General features: G+C 55.3%; 1 protein-coding gene across 6 annotated transcripts in view; it reads right to left on the minus strand.

The window, feature by feature from the left end:
• Positions 1-6,080: 6,080 nt before the first annotated feature.
• Positions 6,081-18,028, minus strand: part of CAMKK1 (calcium/calmodulin dependent protein kinase kinase 1) — a 28,744-nt gene continuing 16,796 nt past the window's right edge. For 5 of the 6 annotated variants that reach the window (XM_082370699.1, XM_082370696.1, XM_082370698.1 and 2 more), the window contains 7 exons: positions 17,460-17,659; positions 15,547-15,600; positions 14,845-14,918; positions 13,048-13,135; positions 12,699-12,827; positions 10,177-10,280; positions 6,081-8,045 (listed from right to left, as the gene is read on the minus strand). In XM_082370699.1, the coding sequence (XP_082226825.1) occupies positions 7,973-8,045; positions 10,177-10,280; positions 12,699-12,827; positions 13,048-13,135; positions 14,845-14,918; positions 15,547-15,600; positions 17,460-17,659 (722 nt within the window). In that variant the 3' untranslated portion in view covers positions 6,081-7,972. The remainder of the gene's footprint in view (positions 8,046-10,176; positions 10,281-12,698; positions 12,828-13,047; positions 13,136-14,844; positions 14,919-15,546; positions 15,601-17,459; positions 17,660-18,028) is intronic. The other variant, XR_014238158.1, reaches the window with a different exon arrangement.

Below are 18,028 nucleotides of genomic sequence, written 5' to 3' on the forward strand. Positions count from 1 at the left end.
AGTTTTTGCTTTGAGTCCTGATTTCGCACCTTCCTCCCTGTGTTACCTTGGGCTAGTTCTGACCCCTTTCTGGTCCCGTCTTCCCATCTGAGGAGGGTGGAGGTGGGATCCTAGGGTCTCCAAGGCCTTACCAGCTCTGACAATGGAGAAGCAAATAATTATAAACCAAGGGAGAACATGATCAATATCAGACACACCTGGGTCTCAAGCTGGCTGGCTCTGCTCCTCACACCACATGTGACCTTGAGCAAGCTACTTAACCCTTTGGGATTCAATTTCTTCATCAGTAAAATGGGTCATTACCCACCATGGGAGGTTGTGAGGCTTAAATGAGATAATTATATGTAGATACAGGATCAAACAGAAGGGGTACAGTACATCATAGTTTTTTGTTTGTTTTTGCTTTTTTAAAAATATGGTCTAAAACAGAGCAAACACGAGATGGAGCTCTTTAGAGGGCTAGTTTTCCTTGATGAAAGGGACACATAGTAGTTACAAGATTGGGTTAAACTCATGGAATGCACTTGCATGAATTTTAAAGAACATTTCAAAGAAAGTTTGTGCTTAGCTGGCCAGCTTTGGGCCACAGTCACAGACCGTGCCATTACATGTATTCCATAGGCCTGAGGGGGTGGGGCATGGGGAGAGGAGGAAGCAATCCCTCCTCAGCTATGGACATCAGGAGGCCAGCAGAGAAGGTTGGGCAGGCCCCTCTCCCTGCAGGGTAAGAGCCTTGAGGACTCAGGCATTGCAATTCAGCGCAGTTCAGAGGAGAACCACCTCCCTGGGGGACCTCTGGCTGGCACGAGAATCAGGAATCCAGAGCAAGCCAGGGCATCCAGCAAACACCAGGGGTCCTAGACTCCTGTCAGAAAAGCCCTTGATGACTGTACCTTTCTGTTCACCTAACTCACCCCCACCACCCCTTCCTTTCCTCAGTGCAGCCTGCTGAGGTGAGGTCACAGCACTAGTAGTGGCAAAGAACAATTTTCAAAAAAGTTAAAAAACATGACTCCCAAATATTAAATGAACACGTCAAAGCTTTTAATCCTCATTAATGAATGAGGACATCAGTAAGATTTTATAAATTTATTTATTTATGTATTTATTTTTGACTGCATTGGGTCTTCATTGCTGTGCGCGGGCTTTCTCTAGTTGCGGCGAGCAGGGGCTACTCTTCGTTGCGGCGCACGGGCTTCTCGTTGCGGTGGCTTCTCTTGTTGTGGAGCACGGGCTCTAGGCGCGCGGGCTTCAGTAGTTGTGGCTCACAGGCTCTAGAGCGCAGGCTCAGCAGCTGTGGCGCACGGGCTTAGCCGCTCCGCGGCATGTGGGATCTTCCCGGACCAGGGCTCGAACCCATGTCCGCTGTATTGGCAGGCGGATTCCCAACCACTGCACCACCAGGGAAGTCCCCAGGAAGATATTAAGACTAGTTCAAAAGAGAATTTGAGCATGAATGCCAAGTTGGTCAATCAAAGAAATATTGAAATGAATTTAACCACAGAGGTTAATGCTCTACAAGGCAAGAAACTGTAACCTTTGGGGTTCCCTTTTCTACCAGACAGAAAATATTTGCATTACTATTGGACAAGAATTATTTACTCAAAAGAAATAAATTTAAAAAAAGAATTATTTGCTTATTGTGAATTTTCTATAAATTAACCTCTGCCCTTACAGAGTTGTAAAATACCCTAATCAATAGTAAATCGGAAGTCAAACCAAGGTACGCATCCCTAGAGAATGAGATGATCCCAGGTGGAATAGGCATGTTAGATAGCAGCTGGCACTATACTGAGACAACATCAGTGTGGCTCTTTTTCCTTTTCCTTTTTCTTACTTCCAATGTCTGGATAATTTTCTATTAATAGAAGAAACCAGGAGAGTGGAATACTGAGACAGACTGGAGAGTTTCATAAAAGAAGTGATCAAGTGTCACATACAGGACTTCCCTGGTGACGCAGTGGTTAAGAATCCGCCTGCCAATGCAGGGGACACGGGTTCGAGCCCTGGTCCGGGAAGATCCCACATGCCGCGGAGTAACTAATCCCATGCACCACAACTACTGAGCCTGCAGTCTGGAGCCCGCGAGCCACAACTACCGAGCCTGCGTGCCACAACTACCGAGCCCGTGTGCCACAACTACTGAAGCCCACACGCCTAGAGCCCGTGCTCCACAACAAGAGAAGCCCCCACTTACCGCAACTAGAGAAAGCCCACGCACGGCAACAAAGACCCAATGCAGCCAAAAATAAATAAATAAATAAATAACATTTTAAAAAAATACATAATGTCATATATCCACCTTTAAAAAAAAAAAAATGTACCACACTAAGGCAAATGTTACTAACAGGGGAAACTGGGGGGCGGGAGAGGCGGGTGAGAGGGTATATGGGACTCTGTACTTTCTACTCATTTTTTCTGTCAACCTAAAACTGTTCCAAAAAATAAAGTCTGTTTGTTAAAACAACAACAACAACAAAACCTTGACACCCAGACTACATCCCAGACCAAAATAAATCAGAATCTCTAAGGGTGGATGATTTTTTAAAAGCTCCCTAGGAGATTTTAGCATGTAGCCAGGTTGATAACTGATGTCTACGCTGAACTGGGAATGGGAGAGGGCAGACTACAGCTGGGAGCCCTCGCTCAGCTTTCGGGTGCATTTCCCAGGGAGGTGGGTGGATGTTGGCGAGATTACCTGAAAGAAGACGAGAGCACCTGAGGGCATGTGGATCCTCTCCCGTGAAAGCTCCGTGCCTCAGGGCTGATCCCCTGCACCTGGGGCAGACTGAGGGCGAAGAAGTTTAACTAGCCCCTTCCCATGTTGCGGTTCCCCACTGTTGTGGCTCCATTCCTTCAGTGTGGACCTGCGCCTAGGCCATGGGGAAGGGAGGGTCTTGGGGAGACCGAAGGACGGGGGGGAGGGGTTGTCAAAGGGCTCCCAGTGTGGAGAGCATCAGCCAATAGCGCAGACCGTGACTAGAACAAGCAGGGGCCAGCGCTGCTGCGGACGGGACGGAGCGAGCCAGGAAGTAACAGGGAAGAAGGAGTCCGCGCAGAGGGCAACTGAGAGAGGAGCCAGGAGGGGTTCTTCCTGTGTGCCTGGGAGTGTGGGACAGCAGCCTTCAGAACGCCAAGGGGGTGGAAATTGGGAAATAGTTAAGGGAAGACCTGAGCTAGTTTGCAGGCTGAGGAGCAGGGAGGGAAGACCAGAAAAGGCCAGAGATATACAGGCCAGGGAAGAGGCTTACGAGGGATCAGGTGGAGAGAATGGGGTTCCCAGAGGGAAGGTCCCACTCTTGCGATTCAGTTGAGAGATGCTTTCCCAATGGTCTTCATCATGGCGGATCAGTGAGTGGACAGATAACAAGTTGTGAAAGTGACTCAGCCGGTAGGGAAGGCTGCAATCCCTGGGCCGTTTCCAGTCTTACAGGAGATGAACCAGACACCAGATCACATGCCAAGGGTGCCTCTGGGGCTGTGGACCAGGGAAGGCTTCCTGGAGGAGGTGACTTGGAGATGGTGGGGGCCTAGGCAGCGGGGAGAGCATGGAAGTTGACCACAAAGCTGGCATGGGCTAATGATAAACTGTCAGCCCGACCTGGGTGGGAACTGGCAACTGCCCTGGAGAGTGAGAGGTCCCAGACTTTGTTCCCTGGGTCATGGTAGCTGGAGAAGTGGATGTATCTGAGACCTCAGAGGGCAGATCCAGGTCAGTGTGTGTGTGTGTGTGTGTGTGTGTGTGTGTGTGTGTGTGTGTCTGTGTGTGTCTGTGTGTGTGCAGGAAGGGACCAGGGACAGGAGGTGGCCATTTAAGCCATGGACACCCAGTCCATCAGGAGGCTGAAGCAGTGCAGAGAGCGGCCAGGGCTTTGTTCTGCAGGTGAGACAGAGGACAGTCTCCTCCCAGCCCCTCCTGGTCTCCTTCTGGGCCTCAGTTGACCCCCAGGGCCCAGTACCACCCATCGCATGGGCCCCAGCCTCCCTCAGTGGAACCCCAGTGGCCCAGGAGGCAGCCCCATAGATAGGCCTGCTTGTTTGCCCAAGGGGAGGTTGCGTAGGTGTGCCAGCCTGTGGGGGGAGAGGGAATCCATAACCTGTGAGGTGTTTATATGAGTCCCAGTGCATCTGGGTGTTCCCCTGGGAAAACTGGAACCCTCAGTGTCCCTGCCCACCCATCCCTCCTCTCCTTCAGGCTGAGACCATATAGGATGATAGAGGTTGGGGGGAGCAGAGACCAGGCAAAGTTCTTGTGGGATCTGGAGCCCAGAGACATTCTCCACGAGGAACCAGGACCTCCCAGGGCAAACCTCGGACTGCCCCGAGCCTTCAGCTGGACACCCTGGCCTGGGCTCAGCTCCCCCATGTAGTTAGGCCTGGGCGTGCAGCCTCCATCTCCGATCTTCCCAGGTGTCCTTCCCCATGTGCAGGGCTCTCGGGTTTTCCCAGCCGCTGACGTGGGAACCTGGGTGGGGCTGTGGGCCGGAGGCCTGGGCTCTGGCCTGGCTCTTCCCTAACTCGCTGTGTGACTCTGAGCCTCAGTTTCCCTACCTTAGCGTGCCACGTAGAGTGGTCGTCCTCGTGGCGAAATGACATCGTGGTCCTATTCGAAGCTCCTGTGCCTGACAATCTGTACTGTCAAACCCAGGCACAAGGTTTGGTGACCAACGCCTGGGATGAACCAACCTGAGGATTGTTCCGACTGCAGAATAGGCCTCGGAGGGTGGGGCCGACACTGATGAACAGAGGCAGGGATGGGGGACAGCCGTGTCTGGGAGGAGTGGGTGAGTCTGAAGAGCCGTGGGGAGCGAGGAGTGGCTGGAGGGAGGGTGGGCGGGGCATGGGTCAGGAGAGCGTCCAGGGAGGCCTGCGAGACTAATGGCAATGGCCTCAAACCCCAGGCCGAGCACTGAGAGGGGTGGGCGTGGTCAGGTGGGTGCCCAAAGCCCTCTCTGGCAGCTTGTAAGAGGATGGATTGGAGCACTGAGGACCAAGCCAGAGACCAGTAAGGAAGTGAGAGGTGGTGGGTCCAAAACTGAGGGACAGCGAGGGTCGGGAGGGAGTGGCATTTGGGGAACTTCTGCCTGGTTGCCAGGACCCCCTCCTGCAGAGGGTTGGTGTAGCCCTCCTGGGACCTTTGCAGGATGAGCAGGAAACAGGCAGGAACAGCTTTGGTCTCCATTTCTCAGATAGAAAAACTGATCACCATGATGGGCAGCCTCTGGCCTGATCTCCTTCTGGTTGGTCTCCAGTAGCACCTGGTGAGGAGCTCTGCAGATGAGCAAATACCAGTCATGCAGGACGTGTTGAGCTTCTGGTCTCTAAGGCTGGCTTCAGGCAGCCCCAGAGGCAGAAAGTTCTTTGGGTTTTTTTTTTTAAGGGTCTCATTTGCTGAGTACTTACTATGTACCAAGCACTACGTCAGATGCTTGGCACAAATACCTCATTTAACCTCGCAAGAACCCCATGAGGAGGTGCTGATATTGTCTGCATTGTACCAATAAGGAAGCTGAGACTCCTCTGATGACTTGCAAAGGGCACACAGCTATTAGATGGCAAAGCCTGGATTCGAGATGAAGGCTATCTGACTTCAAAGATGACTTTTCTCATCATGGCCATGGAGAGGCCTCCTATGAGCAGGGAGCTGCCGGGTCCAAACAGTTGGTACCAGTGCCCAAGGCTAAGGGGGCACTGGGAGGACACTGGCCCGTATCACAGGGACTCCTGTGAGGCTTCACTTGGGACTTCTGCCCCATGAGGAGTAGCACTGGCTCCCAAGGACCAGACCTTGGCCTCCCTGGGCCCCTGCAAAACAGGCAGGATGCCCTGATGGGCCACCCACTGGCTCCCAAACACCCTGTTCTTCCGAAGGAGGGGCCACAGGACCTACCCAGGAGACTGAGCCACATCCTGGACTGTAGTCCCTCACCCTCCAAATCAACCCTCCATCCCTCCCTCCCCCACCCCCAGAGCTCCTCCCACTATTGTCCTACTCAGACCCCTGCAGAAAAGTTAGCAAAGCCAGCTGGTGGGAAAGAACACATCCAGATGCAGAAAATGTACATACCAAGTTTTGGGGGTTTGTTTTGTTTCGTTTTGTTTTAACTCAAGAAAGGGCTTTTATTATTTTTAACTCACTTCCTAGGAAGTTAATTTTTAAAACACTCTTATGGAGTTTGTCCATCCCTTGTGCTACATTCAGAGACAATGATCCAACCCAAAGGCTCAGTGATGGGGTGAGCACGGGCAATGAAGCCGGGCCCACCTTTGAGCTCTGCGAGCGGGGAGCGTGTCCCTGAAACCCCTACCCTCCAAGGCCCCAGTGCAGAGAGGCTCAGGGAAAACGTGCTGATCCGTGAATGGCCCCCATGAACTCTATAAAAGTGTTCTTAACAACAGTACCGAATTATTGTTTAAGCCCTGGGTTACAATGCCTTAGTGCAGAGGAGCAGGGAGAAATGTGGACCCAGTGACAACTGGCCGCGTTCTGCTCAGAGCCTTAAATAAACATAGACACTATATTACAGATGCACGTGCTGGTGCAAGACACGCCGTGTGCAGCAGATGGGCACGCACCGGTGTGCGTGCACGGAGAGGCGATGTAGAGCCGCAGGCACAGACACACGCGGGACGCGGCCTTCCTCCAGCCGCACCTCCTTCCCTTCTGAAGAGAGTCTCCCGCAACAGGAACCCCATGAGGGCGACTGAAATCCTGCGTCTGGCCCATGTTTTCAGGGCAGGTATTTGAGTCCTGCTTTATTTTCCTTTGGGGGTCAGTCTCTTCAGCATTTGGTCAGTCAAGGTCAAGCCAGCCAGCCAGGCACTGATCCCAGAGAGAAGTCGGCTCCAGCTCTGAGCAGGCGGATGACAACTGTCCTGGGGCGAGGCAGCAACAAAAGGCCCACCTCTCCGCGGCCACCTGCCAGCGTGCACACCCCACCAGGGTTCCTGCTCTAGCGAGGCCTCCAACCTGGGCAGTTGGTCCTTCATCATTGGAACACGAGGGCAGCTTCCGGGACCAGATGGGGAGGCCGGTGCTGGATCGAAGACTGGATTTCGGTTACTTCAGCATCTGCAAGGTCACAGCCCTGTGAGTCCAGGGCCCTCGGTCGATGTCAGCCCTGGTATCTCTGGCAGCCACGGCTCTGTGGAGCCACGGGGGGAGGGAGGGAGGCGGGCAGGGAAGGGTGGTGCTCCTGGTTCGGGCCTCTGCTCAAAGCCTCACTCAGCCCATCCTCCAGAGTGTGAAACACAATCCGGGAAGGCCAGTCCAATCCACTTGGCTGCCAAGTGATGGTGGGTATGCTGGGAACCACCCAAAGCCGGAGGAAAGCTCGATACGTGTTCCCAGGCAGAGCTTTGCGCCTGCCTCCCCCACCAAGTTACCAAAAAAAAGATAACAGAAACGGAATCTGGATTCTCCAATACTGGCCCCCGCCCCAGTGAGGCCCAGGAATACCCACCAAGGGCTCAGAGCCTCCACGTCAGTGTTCTCAGTAGACAAGAGCTCTGGCAGCGCCCCCCTGAGGAGGGCAGGGTACACCCCTCCTTGTGCAGGTGGCAGCTGAGCCACGCCCGCCCGGCCTCTGCAGTGGTAGCCAACGAGGCTTCCACCTGCCATCTTGGTTTCCTGCCTCCTGCCCCTGGGCCTTGCCAACCAGCCGGTGAGGTTTCTAAGGCACCACGGGCACCCAGTTTCCCCAAAGAATGGGTCGCGCCAGGGAGAGCCAGGACGAAACAAAAGGCTTTGTGGGAGCCCTACCCCCCCCAAACCCCAGGTGACACACATTCCGATCCTGTCCCTGGACACGCACTTGCGGAGGTCATGCAGCACGACAGGGGAGGAGGGCCGGGAGAGGGGCCGCAGTCCCCAGCCCCCTGCCCGCAGCGCCGGCTGTTGGCAGGAGGGCAGTGGGCCTTTGGAGGCGCAGGATGAGCGTGCTGCCGGGCGGCCCTGGGCGCATGCAGGGGCTCAGGACGCAGCCTCATCTTCTTGGACGCCGGGGAGCTCCGGGCTTTTGCCTCCTTCACCACACCCGTCTTTCCTGTTCAGGGGACACCAGAGGCAGAGGGACCTCAGGGGTCAGAACATGCATGCACGAGGACACTCACACACACAGGCATTTATATCCACATCTCTCAAATCCCCCCTCACCTACTTTCTAAGCTCATCTCAGTCTCACCCTCCCGCACTGTGGTCCCTTGCTGGTTTCCTCACCCCTAGTCTCAGCCCACAACCCTCCATGGCTCCCTACTGCCTGGAGACGAAGTCTAGATTTCCCAGCCTGGCTTCCGGAGCCTCTCCAGGTCTGACCTTCCTGAGCTGACTTTCCTGCATCCTCAAGGACCAGCCAGGTCACAGGCCTCCTAGGTTGGCCTAGATCAGCCCCCATGGTCCTGGGTCGAAGGGCTTTGGTTTTGCATTTTCTCTTCTTTGTTCACAGGACAGATTCTACCTGTCGGTCTCAGGATTCTGTCACATATCCAGTAGATTCCTTTATCTGCTTTTTTCCCCTAAGACCTTTTTTTTTAAACATGATCAATGAGTGGATTTTGATACCTTTAAAAAGGATCAATCCCATTTAAATCTACTGTAGAGTTTCAACAATTATCCCGAAGCATAAAAAAGAGAGACAATCAAGGACAAATGTTGGGACTCTGATGAGGTAAAACCTGCTTTTCAAAATTAAACTTGAGTCACAGAACTATAGAATGTTATAGCTGGGAAGTATTAAGCCCAATCCCTTCACAGTCCAGATGAAGGAACTGACCTGTCTCCCCATTAACATGTCCATGAAAGGACAACGATTGCCTTGTTCAGTTGTACTCTTGATGCCCAGCCCTGTGCCCTGCGTGGATGCGTCCCTGGCCTGTGACTGGCCTGAACCACCACTAGGGGGCACCGAGTCACAGACACTGAGCTGGAGACCAGACGTCCAGGTTCGCGCCTCGTGGTTCTAGTTTCTGCCTGTTGTCCCCGGCATAGTTAGTAATAGCTTCCTCTTTCGCTCTCCAGAATGGCTCCATTTGGACACAGAATATGTGGTCCCCTACACTATGCCCAATTCCAGCATCGCAGCCCGCAGATCTAAAAGAGCCCAGGGAACCCCTTCCCTAGGCCTGGCCACCTCACAGAAGAGACAGGGAACAGGAAGTAAGCTTTGGACAGTCGAGGCCTCTCCCAGGCCCCAGAGCTCACCCCACTTAGGCCAGGAAGTCTGTCAAGAGGAGGGCAAGAGGTTGGCACATGGACCTCCCTGGGTGCAAGCAACCTCTGGCAGGGAGCAGACACCAGCTTGTCCACTATGATGGGACCCCGTACGTCTGAAAAGGGTGGTCTCACACAGACGAAACCCACATCTGGGCCCCTGGACGGCACAAGTGAAACTGCTCCTTCCCCAGAGGCCGAAGTACCTGGACGGCGGCCGCCGCTCACCTCCCAGGGGGGCACATCTCCTCCGCAGAGCGGGCTGGCTGGCACAGCCCCTCTGTCCCGCAGCTCCCTTCGCAGGCTAGAGGAAGGCGACCCAAGTCCCAGGACCACATTCTGGTCCAGGACCCCCTTACTGTTTTCTCTCTGCAGGTCTGTGCGCAAACTCCAGCAGGCCTTGTCAGCATCCCAAACTTTTATTTCAGTGGAAGAAGGTGGAAATGCTGAGGGCAAGGCCCACGGAGGTCTGGGGAACTGCTTTTCTGCCCTCCCCCGGGAGGTGGCGAATGTACCTGCCGGGCTCTCAGGCGGGAGCCTGCAGCACTGGGGGTTCCTCTTCCCTGGCCCATCATCGTCGTCACCAGCCTGCCTGTCCTTACTCGCTGAGCAAGCATTTACGAAGTGCTGACTGGGTGCACGGCCTCGGCAATGGCCAGATGTACAGCACAGGCCACTCAGGAAGGCAGCTGACCCACCCCGCCCCCAGACCAGGAAGAGTCAGCAGAAGTGTCCCTCCCTCCACACACAGACCAACGTTCTACAAAGAGGTCTGCCTGCAAACCTCGACTAGGCTGCTGTGGGCTGAGAACAGAGGTGCAGACAGGGCCCTGCTCTGAGGCCTGGCCGAGTCCCCAGGCTCCGGGCTCAGCCTGCACAGCCTGGTGATGCTGAGAGTGAGGGGAGGGGCCACAGGCCTCACCCCACCGCAGGGAGCACCCTGCAGGCCTCAGCCCACCAGTACTTACGACAATAAGCTTCCCGGGGCAGACATGGATCGCTCCTCCCTCCGCGCCTGGGGCTCAAACGGGTTCCCAAAGGAACGCTTTCTCAGCATGGACTTAACCAGGATCTGGGGAAGACACATCAGCGTGAGGGACACAGGCCCCGGGTTCCCAGACTCACTGGCAGCCTCCACCCTGCCTCCCGGACGGGGAGGCTACTGGGTGGGCCCTGCTGAAGCTCCCTTTCCTTGGGCAGAGCAAGGAAGAGCATCCCAAGCAGAAGAAATGGCAAGAGCACGGAGGGGAGGTGGTTGAGGGTGAATTCTGGGAACGGCGAGGAGCCCGGTGCATCTGGTGCGTGGCGGGCACAGAGGCCAGGAGCAGACCAGGAAGGGTCTGGAATGCCAGGCTGAGGGCATGGGGAGTGCAATTAGGAAATGCCTTCTGGCTACACAGGAAGGATGGAGTCGAGAAGAGGCTGTCCCAGGGGCCAGAGAGGAGCTGCGCAGTGGCCTGGGGGGGTGCCAGGAGGGGACAGGCTGCTGTGCCCGAGCTCTCTGACTTTGTCCCTCCTCCCGCTACAAGGACAGCTCCATCCTCCTGCCCACACGCACGCAAATTCTCACACACCAACATAGCATCGGGGTGCCTTCACTTCTTCCCTCCTTCCTTCTTCCTTCCAACAGAAAGTATTTATTGAGCGCCTACATATGCCAGACACTATTCGAGGCACCGGGACCACAATGAGACAAAAATTCTTGCCCTCATAGAGCTTATATTCTAGTTGCGGGGACAGGCAATAAATAAGACAGATCAGTAGAATATATGTTAGTTAGTGGTAAGGGCTCAGGAGGAAAAAATAAAACAAGGAAGGGGGATAAGGTATGACAAAGAGGAGGCTGGAATTTTCGATAAGGGGCCAGGAAGGTTCACTCACTTCTCACTGAGAAGGTGACTGTGGAGCGAAGACCTGAAGGGATGAGGAAGCGGTCCTGCGGACATCTGGGCCAGAGGACCCCAGGTGGAGGGAAGGGATGTTCAAAGGCACTGGGGCGGCAGCTTCCACGGTCGGAGTGAATGGAGGGAGGAGAGGAGGTGGGCAGGGGAAAGGGGGGCAGGCAGGCCACGCAGGGTCTGGCAGGCAGTCAGGAGCATGGCTCTTACTCTGAGCAACATGGGAGCCTGAGTGAGCAGGGTCTGAGCTGAGAAGGGACATGACCAGGTCACTGGACCACCCTGGCTGCTGAGTTGAGTGTTAACTGTAGTGGGGGCAAGCGTGGAGGAAGGGCAGGGGGACAACCTGGGAGGCGATTCCAGTGGTTTAGAAAAGAGAGTATGGGGCTTCCCTGGTGGTGCAGTGGTTGAGAATCCGCCTGCCAATGCAGGGGACACGGGTTCGATCCCTGGTCTGGGAAGATCCCACATGCCACAGAGCAACTAAGCTCGTGTGCCACAACTGCTAAGCCTGTGCTCTAGAGCCCGTGAGCCACAACTACTGAGCCCGCGTGCCGCAACTACTGAAGCCCACGCGCCTAGAGCTCATGCTCCACAATGAGAGAAGCCACTGCAATGAGAAGCCCACGCACCACAACGAAGACTAGCCCCCGCTCGCCGCGAACTAGAGAAAGCCCACGTGCAGCAACAAAGACCCAACACAGCCAAAAATAAATAAATAAAATAAATTAAAAAAAAAAGAAAAGAGAGTATGGTGGTTAAGACCAGGGAAGTGGAAATAGGGACCCTACGGGAGCTGACAATTCCAGGGACCCCATACAGCCCTGGAGCTCTGTAGAGCACAGGACTTTAGCCCGCTGGCCCTACTGGACCCAGTAGGGAGGCATGAAGTGCACAGGCCAGACCCCATGCCAGGCACAGGCCCCAGCTCGCTCTCCTGGCCTTGTGCTCACCCCGACTCACTGTGAAACCTCAGCGCAGGGAAAGCCATGGCTCTCCGTGTCCCCCCCAAAAAAAACCAGATGGCCATCAGGGGCTACGTTAATAACTTCCAACTGTTAATGTGGTAGATGTCCAGAGGAGGATGCGAAAAGCTGAAACATGAGAGGAGAGCGGAGGGAGCACACAGGTGGCGTCTGCCTGACATGCGGGGGCCCCGGGACCACGTCTCCAAATCAAAGGCAACCTAGGCCTTTTCCCTGTCATGTCCTTGGCACCTAGTCCAGTGCCTAGAAAATAGCAGAAGTTCAATAAACGTTAGGAAGGAAGAAAGAGAGGGAGGGAGGGAGGAAGGAAGGAAGGAAATGCTTCTCCGGTCGTGGTGAATGTTGACACTCAGTGAGGGCAGTATATTTAAATCATTCGCTCTCCTCACCACACCTCCTGGTCTCCCTCCCACGAGGCTGAATAACGTGACCTTGTTCCTGTGGGCCTCTAGCGGAACGGTGGCCTCAGGGGCCCAGCATCCGGGCTGGCCAACCAGGAAGCCCTCTGCCCCCCACAGGGCCGAGCACAGAGCTAGTCTCAGGCGGCAGCCACGCCCCACCCCAGGCCCTCCCAGGAGTCGGCGCCTTCCACCCCCATGCTCTTACCACTGTGGTCCAGCTGGGGATGAGCTTGACTGAGTTCTTCACCTCCTCCTCGGTCACCTCCACCACGGTGCAGTGCTCCTCCTCCGAGGGAAGGGGCTCCTCCGCATTCTTGGTCACCCAGGGATGCAACTGCGGAGCAGAGGGCAGGGAGGGTCAGGGCCACAGGCGACAGACGTCGGCGAGCAAGGGACCCAGGCATTCCACCAGCAGTCGCCTTGAGGGTCCAAAGCCCAAAAACCCCAAACCCCAACCCAATACACAGATGTCCCCAGTGTAAGGCTCCCCAGAAGGGGAAACCGAGGCCTGTGTTCTGTGCCCCAGCCCAGCCCAGCACCTCTGGTTCCCCAACCTTGATGTCTGGCACCCCAATTCTTGTTTCAGGGTTCTTGTCTAGCATCTTCAGGATTAAGTCCTTGAGCTCTTCGCTGACCTTTGGCCTAAAGAAGGGGAAGGAAGGAGATGAGGGAGAGACAGCTGATGGTCCTTTGCTTCCCACCTCTCCATCCCACCCTGCTCCAGGCTTCCTTGATCAGTGCACACCAGGGCAGAGACACCACCGACCCTCCTTCTCAGAGAGCAGGAGGGACACCCCCAAAGGTACCAGGGTGGAAGGAGAGAGTTCCAGAACAAGCGTATGGATATCCTTCTCCCCTGAGTATGAAGTAAAGCAGTCTTCCTCAGGGGGCAGAGGTCACAGACACAAACGGGGTCCCATGGGTGCTGGACACCCCCTGGGAGGCAGAGATGGCAAGGATAATGTGAGAAGAGTTGCTTTATGGGACCCCCAAGAGGTCTTCGCCCCCACTCACCATCTTATCTTCTCCTCCGCCTGGGAGGCGGCCAGGGAAGATACCCATTTGACAGAGGAGGAAACCGAGGCTCACCGCCACCCAGAAGAGGGAGGGCAGGGGTGAGACTCAGGGGGAGGAGAGCAGCACTCAGCCCCACATCAGCTTCGACTGTCTCTGCTTAAACTTCAGGCTTCGTTGCTACTTCAATTCTTGGGAGAAGGAACCTACTCTCAGGGCTATGACCTTGGCTCCCTCTGCTGTCCTAGACACTTAATCCCTTTTCAAACTCCTGGGCTGGGGAGAAGGATATACCGTGGTGGGGCGGGGGGGGGGGGGGGGGGAGGGGGGAGTGGCAGTGGTGGGGGAAGGCTGGGAGACAGGCAGTCACAGGAAAGGGGAGGAAGCCAGTGCCGTGGGGATGGCAGCAGGGACCGGGGAGCCGGCGGCAGGTGAGCAGGTGGGGGGACCCAGGGGTCCCTGAATGCCCGGGCCAGGGCGTGCCTCTTCTTGTGGGCTTTGGGAAGCCTTGGAAAAACTTTCAGCAGGCGGCGTAGTGAGATCTGTTGCACTTCATCAGGGTCACTCTGGCCTGACTGCGTCAGTTGGACAAGGCAGAGGCCTGAACTAGGCAGGGGGTGCCGTTGGCAATGGAACCAAGAGAAATGTAAGAGATGGAATCAGCACGGCTTGGGGCCGGACAGGAAATGGGTGCGAGGGGCAGGGACACCGAGAACAACTCCCAGGTTGGTTTCTGACCTGGGCACTCTGCGCAGATGGTAAAAGGGCCCTGAAAAGTGAGGCGCTAGGGGACTCCGGCTGGCTGCCATGGTAGCTGGCATCATAATCGGAAGAACCGTGGATGGGTGGGGAGGCCTCTCCAAACAGTCCTTCTGGGCTCAGAGACCTCAGTCACAAAGGAAGGGGCAAGGGGGAGGGAGTGGCTTCAAATCCCAGGCCCACTGAGCCTCCACTTTTCCATCTGTGAAACGGGGGAGCGCACTGGCATCGTGAAGCTCCCCCACCCCGTGTGGAGAAGGTGGAGGTTCCCCACGGGTGCAGGGTCTGCATGGGGTTGATGCCACTGGCCTCCTGGAGGCCTTCAGTGAAGCAGCAGGATGAATGTGTGACCTGGGGTCATCCCTGCCCCACTCCCAGCCTCAGAGTTCCCATCTGTTCAATGAGATCCAACCCAGATGTCTGAGACCCCGCTCACATCTCCCTCCATTTGCTCCCAGGGAGCAGCACCCCAACCTCCAGATCTGCAGGCTGGGGTGGGGCCCGGAAAGGACAAAAGCTCTGCTAAAACCCAGACACGCCTCCCTGGGGGTGGGCGGGGCCCGTGGTGGACAACTCACTCCTCTGGGAACACGATGGCCTCATTCTTGATCTTGCGGTGCAGGGCCAGGATGAAATCATCGATGAATGGGCACTGCGGTGGGGAGAGACAAAGGATGCGGGGCCCAGCGCCTCAGCTCGCTGGGGGCAGCTCCGGGCTCCTAGTGAGATGGGGGGGACCTCGTCTAACTTGTTCAGGTCCTAGCCCACAGGAGATGCTCAACAAATGTGGGCTGAATGAATGAGTGCGTGACAACCACTCGCAGCAAGGCCTGCACTGCCGGGGCCTGACGTTTGGGAACATGTCCCCTGAGATTCCCTCCTATGCCTCAGCACGGTCCCTGGAGTGGGAGCACCTGCGGACAGGGATCTCGGCACGTCAAGGTTGGGTGTCCGGCCTGACCCAGAGCAGAGGTCAAGGACAATTTGTTGAATGAATGAATGAGTGAATATGTGAATGAATGAATGGCACCATCTATACCTCCCTTGGGATGTCTGCTGTCCCAGGACTCCTGCACATGAATCCATCCCCCCAAGGGGACACGAGGAGAACAGAAAAGTCCCTTTTCCTTCCGTCTTCTTTGAGCTGGGTGGGCTCTCTCAAAAGTCACTTTACTTAAGGACACAAAGGCAGGGCCTGCATCTGTCATGCATCCTGGCCCATGGTGCCCAGCCCATGGTGCCAGGGCTGCCCCAGCTCTGCCAGCCCACCCAGCACTCACCTTCCCATAGACAAAGCAGTACAGCGTGACCCCTGTGGCCCACACGTCCAAGGCCTAGAAAGAAACAGCTCATATCAGTCCCCCAAAAGGAATTGACACCCCTTGGTCACCCAGCTTCAGTGGGCCATGGGAGAGGGCAAGTGGGGAACCTCCTTCCTCAGTCATGTATTCACTCAACAAACACTCCCAGGCCCCTGTTCCATGCTGGACCCTGTGCTGAGCACTGGGGACACAGGGACAGCCAGACCAGGGCCCTTGCTGTCAAGGGTTTCCAAGTCTCCTTGGAATGGGCCCAAACCAGACATGTTTCCAGCTCAACAGGTACAAAACCCCCTTCATCTACAGGGTCGCATTTGCTGTACGCACGACACAGACGCACCCCAGAAACAACAGTATATGTTGAACTTATACTCGCTAAACCAGCTCTGGCTTCTAGAAGTCATCCCTCTTCCTGATGATCCACTGGAAAAGCCACCATCCACCTTCTTTCCGACACCAGAACAGCCCCTGGCCCTCAGCTACCTCCACAACCCCTTGGGGCTTTCCTGTGCCCTTGAATGTTCCCTCTCTCTACAAGTTCCTCCTCTGGAACCCCACCTCCTCTCCTGGTATCCACTTTCTCTCTTATGTGAATGATTCTTAAATCTCTGCCTCCGTATTCCTGCCACAGATGCCTCATCTGAATCCAATCAGGGAACACCAGACAAACGCAAACTGACATCATTCTACAAAATAACAGGCCTGTTCTCTTCAAACATGTCAAGGCCAAGCCACTTTTCCAGATTAAAGGACCCCAAAGAGACGTGACAAGTGAATGCAGTGACTGACCCTGAATCAGATCCTGGACCAGAAAAAGAAAAGGCATTAAAGGACAGTATGGGGACAACTGATGAAATCTGAATAAGGTCGATTAGATAACAGTCTTTTATCGATGATAAATGTCCTAACTTTGATAACTGTACTGAGGTTATGTAAGAGAATGTCCTTGTTCTCAGAAAATATCTCCAGAAGTATTTAGTGATAAAGGGGCATAATGTCTCCAACTTCTATAAATATAGGGAGAGACAGTGAAAAGGTAAATGGGACAAAATGTCAATAATTGGTGAATCTGAATAAAAGATATAGGGGAGTTTTTTGTATTATTCTTGCAATTTTTCTGTAAATTTGGAATTATATCAAAATTAAAAGTTAAAAAAAAAAAACATCTCTATCTACAGCCATCTCCTGAGCTCCATACTCACACACGTGTCCAAGTGCCTCTCGACCATTTCCTCCATGGCAGGACCACAGTGGGGCAGCCAATACTTCACAGGGTAGAGCAGGATGTGCCCGGGGACACACAGAACCACAGTCCCTGTTCAGAAAGCTTTGCCACTGCCTCTGTCACTTAGGACAAAGCCCAGACCCTTAGGACTTCCAGACCCTTTAAACTCTGCCCAAGCCCCGCTGTGCCCCTCAGTTCTCTTGTCTGTTCTCTGGGCTCCACCTCCTGCTCAAATTCTCCCCATTCTTCAAGGCCTAGTTCAAAGGCTGCCGTATCCAAGAAGTCAGGGGAACCTCTGATGTCCCCCCAGACACGAGCTCTCCTGCCCTGGCACCATGACCAGAAGGGCAGGGAGCTGGGCCGTCCAGGCTCCGTCTGTTCCACAGCCCAGCCCAGAACTCAGCACAGAGCAGCTGGCGGGAAGTACCTGCAGGGAAGACTTGGGGCCGTTTTGCTGGAGAACGAGAGGAGGCCCAAGTTGGGGGAGTTTGTCGGACTCCAGAAGGAGGCAAACGTGAGGGAGGGGACCATGTTCGGTCCCTCCTGAGACATGAGGACCCTGGCACCCTCAGGTTGGAAATGGGACCCCGTGGCACGTACTCCCACCCCTCCACCTGAACCCCAACCCAGCCCGGGTCCTGGGAGCCACCTTCCCACTGAAGCTCTGGCCGGACTCAGAAATGGCCTCAGGGGCCATGAACGCTGGGGTCCCGGCCGTGCTGGACAGCCGAGCGTCATTCCCCTCAAACTGGTTGCTGACGCCGAAGTCGGCGATCTTCACGTGGCCGTCGTCCCCCAGGAGCAGGTTGGATGGCTTGATGTCCCTGTGGATGATCTTCTGGTAGTGCACTGCAGAGAGAGGCAGCTCGAGCGCTGGCCTGGGGCCCTGCCGCCCAGACCCCCCACCTGCTCTCGCCTGGCTGTGGAGGCTGCTTCAAACTCCAGGAGAAAAGGAGCTGGGACTTCCTGTCCGCCGCACACATGCAGCTCTCGAGGACCTCGGAAGAGGACTTCAGGGCCCCCTGCTCAGCTATGCAGTGAAGACACTAACCTAGGCTGTTAGTAACAGAGCCAGGACTGGACTCTTAGGAATCTTTGGACCCCAAGTCCAGTGCTCTCTCCATGGCAATCAAGGCACCTGCCACTGAGGGTGGACGTCAGAGGAAACTGGGGGAAGGGGTCCTCCATAGGCCATCCCTGGCCCTCCCATGTGAGTGT

Source organism: Balaenoptera borealis (genome assembly GCF_965194805.1).
Source record: "Balaenoptera borealis genome assembly, chromosome: 20".
In the NCBI taxonomy this organism is placed as follows: Eukaryota; Metazoa; Chordata; class Mammalia; order Artiodactyla; family Balaenopteridae; genus Balaenoptera; species Balaenoptera borealis.